The sequence below is a fragment of the Zeugodacus cucurbitae genome, chromosome 4 (assembly GCF_028554725.1).
Source record: "Zeugodacus cucurbitae isolate PBARC_wt_2022May chromosome 4, idZeuCucr1.2, whole genome shotgun sequence".
Classification (NCBI taxonomy): Eukaryota; Metazoa; Arthropoda; class Insecta; order Diptera; family Tephritidae; genus Zeugodacus; species Zeugodacus cucurbitae.
In genome coordinates, this window is record NC_071669.1 from 36575647 (window position 1) to 36587167 (window position 11521).

The following is an 11521-nucleotide window of genomic DNA, read 5'->3' on the forward strand; positions in this document are numbered from 1 at the left end:
CCAAGCTCATTCCCTGAATTGTGCAAGAGGTATATTTAAATTGCTAAATGATGAATGTAATGTACACAAGAGTTTCGGGTACCTGTTGTCAATTCGCCCTTAAGGATCGCATAGAAACTTTCATTGGAAGTGCTAGTATCGTTCCCTGGCTTTTCACCTAAGAATTCGCCGGTACCTGTTTTGCAGGGTAGAAATGTTTCTAATTTTGCCGACGACAATAGCCGTTGTTGAGCTGCCACTAATATGAGAAATGTAAAATTATTCAAAGTTCTAACAAGTATGACGTTATTTTGCCAGCTGAAGCGTAAAATAGCTTTGATATATCATTTATAATAACAAACGATTATTTAAAACAAATAAATCCACCTATTTTTACATTTTTTGCACAAATAATTTCACTCTAAACTAAGTATGTAAATTTTATTGAAGTGAAAGATTTTAGTACGGCAACAATTAAACTGATGTCTGATATGTCGCTGCCGTCTTCAAATGTTCAAGAATCTAGTACTGAACACATAGACGACGACAAGCGACGAGCGACATCTGTCAAATATTAATATACACGCGTTCTTATCGGCACAGATTTTTTGACAACAGCACGACTTCACGACAAAAGGGTTGTAGTCTTCGCTGTCGCCAAATTAGAAATGTTTCTAATTTTGCCGACGAAAATGGCCGCTGTAGAGCTGCCACTAACATGTGAAATGTAAAATTATTCAAAGTTCTAACAAGTATGAGCAGAAACGTAAAATAACTTTGATATATCATTTATAATAACAATCGATTATTTAAAACAAATAAATCGACCATTTTTATATTTTTTTTCACAAATAATATCACTTTAAACTAAATATGTAAATTTTATTGAAATGAAAGGTTTTAGTACGGCAACAATGAAATTGCTGTTTGATATGTCGCTGCCGTCTTCAAAATGTTCAACACGACATTTGTGATTCAAAGCGACATTTGTGATCAGCCGTCGCTACGTCGTGTCGTGTCGTCGTCTTTGTGTTCAGCACTTCTGGCTTCAAAGCGACATTTATAATCACCATTCGCTACGTCGTGTCGTGTCCTCGTCTTTGTGTTCAGCATTTATGTGTTAAGGACATATTTGTAGTTATCGTTCTTAAGAAAAAATCGATGTATGACGACCATCACTATAATACATTTACAAAGCCGGGCCACGTATTTGTCAAGTTTCTAATCGAATATACATTTCACCCTCCTTTGGACAAAAACAAAATATAAACAAGTAAGATTTAATAAACATTTTCATAATAAACGTTTAATTTATTAAATATTTTTATAGATAATATGGAAAGTATGCAACGATACGTATCTCCGGTGAACCCAGCTGTATTCCCACACCTAGCTACGGTTTTGCTAACAATAGGAACCTTCTTCACTGCCTGGTTTTTCGTATTTGTGGTATCTCGACCAAAGCATTCAAAAGAACGTACTCTATTTAAGGAACTTTCAATCAGTCTCTGTGCGTCAATTTTCCTTGGTTTTGGAGTTGTTTTTCTAATGCTTTCAGTGGGTATATATATATAAAATGATTAGCGACTTGTGAATTAAAGTTTTAGTATCGGCCAGAGGTTTCCAATAAAAAAAACATTGCTTCTCGTGTAAACAAAACCTTAACATGATTTATTCTTGCTATAATACAGAGTTTAGAAAGAAGTATGTAAATAACTCGTGTTCACAAATTTCATGAGAAAATTAGCTGTCAAAGCGCAAAATAATGTATATAGGTATATATGCATTACATTCAATTTTACATTTTTTTCATGAGTAATAAGTGAATCTTTTGATATTTTTATTTAAATAGATACATAAAAATAAATACATATATTTTAATTTGTTGAGTGCTTCCAATTTTAGTGGATCATATATTAATTTTCCATTATTTGATTAAGTTCACTACTGCTTTGTGATGTTTATCCGGCCAATCCAGCCTTTTGTCTACACTTCTGCATAATGGCTCGAAGCATGAATTGCTTACGAGATAACTGGCGTACATGCTTCAAAAAAGTTTCCAAGTCAATAACACCACTTCGTAAGGCTTCACCCAAATAGTAAATTGCATCCTCGAGAGCCGCTTCTTCAGCATATGCATTAAGTAGCCTGGAATGAGATTTATATAAATTAAAATAAATAAATATTTAAAGGAAAATATGAATATGAAAACTTACTGTTTGTAAAGGGGCGCTGTTGTGGTAACAGCTTCGTCTGGGTCTATACCTTCAGACTTATCTAATGCGTCTAGACTTTTTACAAGCTCTTGTTCCTTATCACGCAAAATGTTCACATTTTTCTGAAGTTCCACCTTTAAAAAATTTTGATTTTAAATAGATCAACTCAACATATTTATTTACTTACTTCCTCTCTAACAAGGCGTGCAATAACATTATCAATTTTGGAGCTTCCCTCTACCAATTCCTGCTTGGTACGATTCAGTGTTTCAATTTCAGCTTGATATTGATTAACTTTTTCTTGTAGCCGACGTCGAAGTTTGTCTTCCACCGCGCTAATAAGGGATGCTTTAATATGCTCCTCGGTTATAGTGCCCGTGGAACTTGTTGTTGAAGAATTCTAAATAAAAACTGATTATGTAAGAGGATAATATTTAATAATTTAGTGAAATTTCTTACATATCCAGAATTGTAACCAGGACCTTGTGGAAAGTTCATATAAGGTGGATAACCTCCTGCACTTGTACTGGCATTAGCCACTGATGAATTGCCCCCAGTAGGGTATGGCGGGTATGGTCCAAAATTATTTGCTGGCGGATATGGTGGAAAAACTCCGGCGACACCAGCTCCTGATGTAGGATAAGGTGGATATCCAACACCTCCAGGAGCAGGAAACCCTATAAAATGGAGTACAGATATGCAATTTTTAATAAAAACTAGTATTTCATACCTGGTTGGGGATATGACGGCTGTCCTTTAGGTTTTGAAAAGACTGGCGGTTGATCACCAAACGTCAGAATCATTACTTGTATTAGAGACAGCAAATCCGATGTATGCTTGAATAATAATAAAATAACATTTTATGTGTACCGCTATATACAAATTTCAAATTCCAATATCTACTAATTTGGAGATTATTTTAAACGGCATCTGTTATCCACGGAATTTTATTGACGTACTCACCGGTTGCCAATCATGTAGATATGGCAAATAAATCTTTCCGTTATGGTCCACGTACATCGACACTTTAATTTGCATCGTTGGGGTAGGTTGTACAAAGCACATTGGTGCATTTTGAGGATGTGTGTCAATTAACCAAATGCATATCGGAATGTAGTAAGTGTTATCTATATGTAAATATTGTTTTTATGTTTGGTTGATAAATAATAAAAATAAGCAAGTACTTTTATATACAACGGGTATGGTTCCAGCCAAATTGAAGAGCTCTTTGGTACTTCCATCGTTGAATACTAAAAATGCATTGTAAAAAATATATATTATCCTCAAACCTTGTAGCTTTGCTAGACAACACCCATTACATTTCCTACTCACCGAATTTTTTTAAACTATATGACAAGGAGCGATACGTGGTAATTACGTCAATAACATCTTTTTTTGTGGCACTAACATTTTTATACTACAATACATAAACATATATAATATTTAATTATGAATTGAAAAAATATTTGTTAATCATTCCGAATTAAGACACCAACCCTGGACAATAACTTGGAAATCTGCGCCTCCTCTGCAGCGGGCATCATTTTTTATTTCGATTAATTCTTAAACCTTACTAATTGAATAAATTTAATGAAATTAATGTAATTAAATTTTTAACAAATTATAATTAAACACTTGATATAATCTGTATTTAATTGTATTCTTTTGTTCGACTTTTGACGTTAATGACTACATTCACAGATGATACATTTCTTACGATATTGTATTCATGGAGTTGCCACACTTAATTATTAGAGTTCATATCACATTATGTGACGATAATATCCACATTATCAGATTTATAGGGTGATGTAGCGTTTATGTTTTTTGTTTTTTAATTTTTAATGTGAAACTAAAATTATGTTCAAATTAAAACTGAAAATAACGGATTGCAAATTAGGAATAGAATCAAGGAATGTGCTAAGTATGGGTGCAGCCGAGCATTATAAAAGCAAATTGAAAAATTTCTCCACCAAAGAAGTAACAAAACATTATTACGCATGCTAAGAGGACATTTTAGCGTAGGGTTGCACCACAAGTGCTGCCTCTTTATTCGAATACATCCTTGCATTACAGGTACCCCGTACTTAGTAGGGGCGGGGTCACGCCCACTTCCCCAAAAATTACATCCACATATGCCCCTTCATAGTGAGATCCTTCATACGAAATTTTACTTAAATAGCTTAAATTATGGCTTAGTTATGGCACTTTACGTGTTTTCGGTTTTCGGCATTTTGTGGGCGTGGCAATGGTCCGATTTTGCCCATCTTCGAGCAGCCACGAATACGGATTTTGCGTGTGTTTATGCTATAAATTTAGTTTTTGTGGAAATATTTTTACTTTTATATAAAAATCAATACATTTGGCACTATTGTTTTCAAAATTGGTTTGAAAATTTAAATTTTTACTAAAAACATGTAAGGAAAGGCTAAGTTCGGGTGCAACCAATACAGATATGCGGAACAAAGCCCACCGTATTTTTGAAAAACCTGTAATTAGGGACATATGTGAGAGCTAGGAGATGATATTTTTGAAAAACCTATAATTAGGTATATGGGAGCTAGGAGATGTTATGACCCGCTTTTAATAAGTTTTGGAACAGAGACACACTATTAGAAGAAAACAATTTTCTCTGAATTAGATTAAATTATCTGAGAGATTTACCCATATTTTCGGTTAAAATTTACCCCTAGGCGCTGAGTTCAACATGTTCGATATCTGTGGCCTTGAAAAGTTATAGTCCATTTTCGACAATTTTATCACAAGTGAAGCCAGAGATGATATGGACTATTTATGTAAAGTCTTATACCGCTATCTTCATTGGTTCTTTATGTATACATGATAAAGTGAAAGAATCAGATGAAATTCAAAATTGAGTTATAAGGAAAGTAGTCGTGGTTGTGAACCGCTTTCGCCCATTTTGTATCCGTGTTATCAGGGTATCAAGAAAATATTATATAATTTCATTGAAATCTGTCGAGTAGTTCCCGAGATATGGTTTTTGACCCACAAGTGGGCGATGTCACGCCCATTTTCCATTTTGTAAAAAAATCTGAGTACAGCTCCCTTCTGCTATTTCTTCTGCAAAATTTAGTGTTTATGACGTTTTTCATTAGTTAGTTAACCCACTTTTAGTGATTTTCAACCTAACCTTTGTATGGGAGGTGGGCGTGGTTATTATCCGATTTCAACTATTTTTTCATGGTGTGTGGTGGGGTACGTAAAGGAACCGACTGCAGAAAGTTTGGTTTATATAGCTTCATTGGTTTGGGAGATACATACAAATAACCGATTTGAAGGCGGGACCACGCCCACTTTCCCAAAGAAATTACATCCAAATATGTCTTCTATATGTATATATCTTCGAAAGCAACCTCCTCAGGGTGCCAAGGAATACGTGTTCCAAGTTTCGTTAAGATGTCTCAATTTTTACTTAAGTTATCCAGACGGACGGACGGACGGACAGACAGACAGTCCGAATTTCAACTCGTCTCGTCATCCTGATCATTTTGATATACATACCAGAGAGCTGCAAAACTCACTTTTTCCTTGAATCAGCTCATACGCAAAAGTTCTATTCAATTCCAATCACTGAGCGAAACACAGCGTTGAGTAAAAATCAGCTCATGTTGCCGCACCGCTCATTCGCGTACAATGTGAGCCTTCGGTCGGAAATGCTTTGCTCACGTTTGCTCACTTCACGAAATGTTTAGCTCACGTTCGCTCACTTCACGAAATTTTTAGCTAACTTTCTGGTATGTATATTGTTTTTGTATGCTTTGTTCGCGATCAGCTTATGCGATCATTGTTGAGCCGAATGAGCGAACGCCTGAGTAGAGCTGTTTCAACACGAGCGTAAATAAACTCAGCAAGCAAACGAATTTACCGCAATTGAGCTGAATTTAGCTCAGTAGCGAAAACATTCACGAATGCCAGTTTGAGCGCTTGAGCCAAATGGGCTGATAGTTCGGGTATTGTTGGTGCATGAACATTTTTGCGCTCAACGGAAGCCGTTCTCTGATACATACCCCTATATCTAACTCGTTTAGTTTTATGACTTACAAACAACCGTTATGTGAACAAAACTATAATACTCTCTTAGCAACTTTTGTTGCGAGAGTATAACCGAGTAGGGTTGCACTCCGGGAGTGAAAACTTGAACTTATGGCGCGTTGGACACTTTTTTGGGTGAGCATTTTTAGGTGCGCTCGCGACATGGGAAATTGTACATAAAAAATCAAGTTTATCAAAGCAATGTGGGCACTTTTTGAATGGACATGAAGTATAATAATATAAAAACTATATTCGAAGGAAGTTGTTTTATTTAAATGAGTAAATATTAGTAAATAGTAAATACAAAATTTATCAATTCTCATCCATAATTTCAACAACTCTTACATCATCATTATCAGCATTTTCATAATTATTATCAGGATTTTCATCAAATTCTAAAACTGAAACAATAGGTCTATGGTAACTAAAGTATGAAATGAAAAATTTTGATTTAAATCTATTTATATATCTTGTGAATACTGCATCAATAGTAGTTTTGTATTTTGTTGTGCTAAGATTGCGATCATTGGACATCGTTAAATCAAATTCTTCTTATAAAAATTCAATTAATGATTGATTTTTGACATCAGCAAAGTTTATGTTGAAATCTCTACTCAAAATCATAGGATAATGATCAAATTTTAATTTTCATCATAAATAGTACGGAAGAAGCTTTAGAATAAATGAATAAATTTGAATACAAGAACTCTCGTATTTCTTGTAAAGATATATATATATATAAATATAAATCAATCTTGTCTGTCGCGAGGACACGAACGAATTCCCATGCAAAGACTGCGTATAGTATACATAGATTATAAGAATACACGCGGTGTATATCAGAGAACTGCAATTATTCCATTTTTTGAGTCATTGGTTGAGTAACATAAAAAATAGTATTAGTGCATATCAGTCAAAACTCATCACACACTAATATCCACTAAAACACATTTACGCACAGCACACAAAGCGAGAGTATGAATAAAGAGTAAGTTTCTCTTGATACGTTTCGTTGAAGTGCTCAATTGTCTCATGAGATAATAATTCAGTCAAGCTAAACCAAAATGAGCCATACCACAAAAAACACCAAGAGTATTGCTGAATGAATAAAGTGATACGATTATGATCAAAGTAAAACTGACGAAGTCTGTGCCGCCGCTAGGCAAATGTGGCCTGTGGGAATTGACTAACGATGTGTTTTCTTCGTTGATATTGTGTATTACATTTAATGTTTTAAGTTATGTATTGACAGTAAAGTTAATACTTTTAGGTTCTAATATATTTCTTTTAATATTAATATATTGAAAATTAATAAAGACGCACGAAAATGCATATTCAATGAAATAATGAAAAATTTAATGTGACTAAATTCTCCCTGGGTATCTTAACTTTCGTGCTCAGCTACGAAGTCACAATTCCACTCGGTCCGATCAGTGTACCGAATTCATTCAAGTTTATTTTCATCGTGACCAATGTATAAGTGAGTAAAATCAAATTGTTACTATACACTCGTTTGAGCCATAAATTGACGGCACATATAAGTATAGAAATACTATGAGTTTTTTTTTGGTTTCGTGGAAATGAGTCTAATACCCCTGACAGACGGCGGCGTTAACTCGGAATAACTGCTTTAATCGGGGTTAATTCGAGAGTTATCTCAGTTAACTCAGTTTGCTAACTCCCATTTAATCCTCAAAATTTTAGAGAGTTACTGGGAGTTCGTTGCATTTTCGTTGGCAACATTGTTAAACATGGCCGCTTTTTATCTATTGTGAATGAAAATATGCAATACTGATAGATGTTTTTCAATTAAATGTAAACAAAAACATACGCATGCTAATTTTTTCTAAAATGGAAGTAATAATAATAACGTATTTATATCTATTTTTTAATAATTAGAGATTTTGAACTATTTGTGCGGCTAACAACCGCAATAATTGCTTTCTATCCAATTTTATTTCACCAAAATGGAAATATTATTGCCAATCAGCTGTTATGGGAGTTTATAACTCGCTTTGCTGCCGTCTGTCACCCACAAAATTGGAACTGATTAAAAGCGCAGTTAATCGGGAATAGCGTATTAGTCATTTTTGATATTAGTATTAGTACTCATTTGCACTAATCTGTTTGGCTCATGAGTTAGTGCACTAATTTAATTAGTACTCATTCTGGTGTATATCTGTGTAAAATCTCATCTGTCGCGAAAACGGCTGAAAATGATCACCAACAAAAGTGCCTAACGCACCATAAGAAGTTAATAACCTCAGTCTAGTCGCCCAATAGCTACCGTAGACAGAAATATACATTAAGAGAGGATACTGGCAAATATGACAGGCTACTGATCGCCAGTTGCCATTTTTTTCCATATTATCTATTACTAGCAATAAGGGCTGATGGTATCCAAATAAGTAAGTACTACAGGCTATAGTACAGGCCAGTTTCTTCACGATAGATTATAGTTTTGAGTAAAGCAATATATACATTGAGATGGCGCAGAAATTGTAACTGCAAATAAAAAATTAATTTACAATAATATATAATTGAGTGAGTTGTTTTTTAAATATTATTTAAAATAACATATGGCAAACAATGCAAAACCACCCGGAGGTACATCGGAACGGCTTTGCAGCCGAAATAAATAGCTTCAGGCCACCACATAGAACTGGAAAAGAATGGCAGAGGGTAATATTTTAATGATACTATAGCTGTCATCGATTGGCTAACTGCTATAGACAAGCCAATCGAACAAACTTTCCTAATTTCCATACAAACTGGCAGCACTGAAATCGAATTGTATATACTTGGTCGCACTGAACTCTTCAACCACCGTCTATGTCTAACGTTTTCTACAACAAATTTAATTTTTATTAAAGTTTTTTATTCAATAAATTCAATTCAAAAATATTGACGATTTATCTTCGCCTGCACTTTTCAATTTCAAATTTGTGTATAACCAAAGATGGCGAGCAGAGAAGTGACCAATCGATGGCAGCTTGTATTTATGCGGCCAACAAGTATGAAAATGCTTTGTTTGATATACCGAAATATCTTTTAAATCTATCGGAAAATAGACAAAATATAGTAAACATAACAAATCACAACATTTGAATTTTTAGCGTACTTCACAAGTGGAAGATCCAAAGGATTGGTACGATCTCTAATTAGCATACGAATTAATGCGACATTCAAGTTTTCAATATTCAACATAGTTCTTTTTATATTTTTACTAGCAGGCCCGACCACACGTGTTGTGGCAAGGTATACATTAAATTAAGTTGGTCCAATCTTGGCTTCGGCGACGATATTGATTACTCGAAGTCGATTTATGTTACGCAGCAGGATGACAACTCACACTTCTTTCAATTGTAAAGTGACTGTTGATAGTTCAGGCAATTTTAAATAGTTTGGGATAATTGACTACGTCATCCTGGTTTGTAGCTGTGTCAACTCTCTTGGACCGAAATTCTAAACTGCGACCCTACCATTTGCAACTGCTTCAACAATCGCAATTTGATATTGTTGCAAAAACATTAGTGGTACTCATTTAACGTTGCAATGATATAAATATAGTAAATTTGCAATATGGCAACAAATGTTAAATGAGCGCTCTTTGGCAATATTGTGGTAATATCATCTTATTGTGAATTAATTGTAAGCATGCCATGAATGCCACTGGAAAAGGTCTCGCATATTTGCAAGATTGTCGTAAAATGAAATGCATGTAAAAATTAACAGCTGTTTGACGACATTGTAATTTTGCCATATTGCCATACGTTTACGACGTTAAATGAGTACCCATATTAATATGTTAGTTGTTAATTGGCGATTCTTTATGTGTCGCCACATATTAAATGATTTTAGGCGTGCGATTAGACCGTCCGTAACAGTTGATCCAGGAATAATTGGAAGAGTCTGGCGTAAATCACCTGCTAACAGTGCAGTACCTCCCGCGACTTCTTGAATATTTGGAAAATCTTCATTATAGCGCTATTTTTGCCGATTTTTCCGACTGGTGTTTCGTTCATTTGCAATTTAGGAGTAATTTTAAGGCCGAATGTGCCGTTTGTTTGCCTACTAACAGGTAACATTGTGTGTTATCTTAATAAAATTACATCAATAAATTGCGAGAGACCCGAACTTAGCCTTTCCTTATTTGTTTCAAATTGTTTCGGGCTATCGACACAACCTTTTACAATTGAACAATCGGCCCTATTCCCGTTGCCGTTGTCGTTTTAATAGTCGTTTCTAAGTCGTCGTCGTTCTTATCGTCGTTTCGTTCCTAAATTGGTATTCTTGAAGTATATTGTAACGCCTAAGAAAAGTTATCGAAATTTGTCTACATATTTTATATAGAATACTTTAAGGAGCTCTTTTCCCATATAAAAATTTCTTTCTTATGTAACGAGACACATTTTTAAAGCAGTCCTTAATGGATTTTATGCTATTCTCTATTGACTCTAAACAACGTTATCACTGTAATTATTGTACTTACGTACAACAATGTTAGTCTTCCATCTTTATTTGATTTTTTAAAAGAAGTAGTGGTGGCATCTGCGTCCTCCAATCTTTCTTCTAAAATATGTTATACTTCCATCGTCTTATGCTCTTTGCTTCTGGCTAATCCGACTACTCTACCGAACACAGCCAAAGGAGACATGGGTATCTGTTTATTAACTCCGCGTCTTGTTGGAGTTCTATTTTTTTCTTCGTTTTGAATTTTAAGACCTTTCATATCTTAAATATACTCTTAGATATAAAAATGCAATTTTATTAATGCCGACAATTTCCGACGCGAGATGGCGGTGGAATGGATTTAGGTTTTTTTTTAGAAAAAAAATATCCCTCCCAAAAAATCGAAATTTAAAGGATTTATCCCTTTTCTAAAGTCCTTGGCATATGCAGGATATTTTTCCATTTCAGAAATTAAATTTTCAAACTGTTTCCGATTTGGAATTTTCATCTTCACTTTAAATATTCCTTCAAACAACCGCGTCGTTTCTATGTCGCTCACAATTATAGCATCGGCAAAAAACGACTGTTTCTTTGTCGTCTCTATAGTCGTTTCAAATTGGGGAATCTCAATTTATTTTCGATAAATGTCGTTAACGCCAACAGGAATGCCAAATAGGCGTTCTTAAGTCGTTTTAAAACGATAACGACAACGGGAATATTTTAACAAAGCAACAATGACAACCTTCAAAATATTATTTTTTGGTTTTCTCTTTTTATATTTTTCTTGTCAACTCGAATAAAATTCTCCTATTATTATCTTC

General features: G+C 34.4%; 2 protein-coding genes across 2 annotated transcripts; one reads left to right on the top strand and one right to left on the bottom strand.

The window, feature by feature from the left end:
- The first annotated feature begins 1309 nt into the window (after nt 1-1309).
- Nucleotides 1310-1638, top strand: LOC114803921 (transmembrane protein 258). Its single transcript, XM_029039812.2, has one exon. It carries the CDS (start codon nt 1315-1317, stop codon nt 1552-1554), a length of 240 nt encoding a protein of 79 aa, XP_028895645.1. The 5' UTR covers nt 1310-1314; the 3' UTR covers nt 1555-1638.
- LOC105211549 (tumor susceptibility gene 101 protein) lies at nt 1622-3889 on the bottom strand. The gene is made up of 9 exons (XM_011183045.3): nt 3692-3889; nt 3528-3612; nt 3380-3445; nt 3159-3322; nt 2926-3031; nt 2655-2872; nt 2383-2595; nt 2196-2329; nt 1622-2127 (listed from the first exon to the last, which is right to left on the bottom strand). Exons 1-9 carry the CDS (start codon nt 3737-3739, stop codon nt 1941-1943), a joined length of 1221 nt encoding a protein of 406 aa, XP_011181347.1. The 5' UTR covers nt 3740-3889; the 3' UTR covers nt 1622-1940.
- Nucleotides 3890-11521: the final 7632 nt, after the last annotated feature.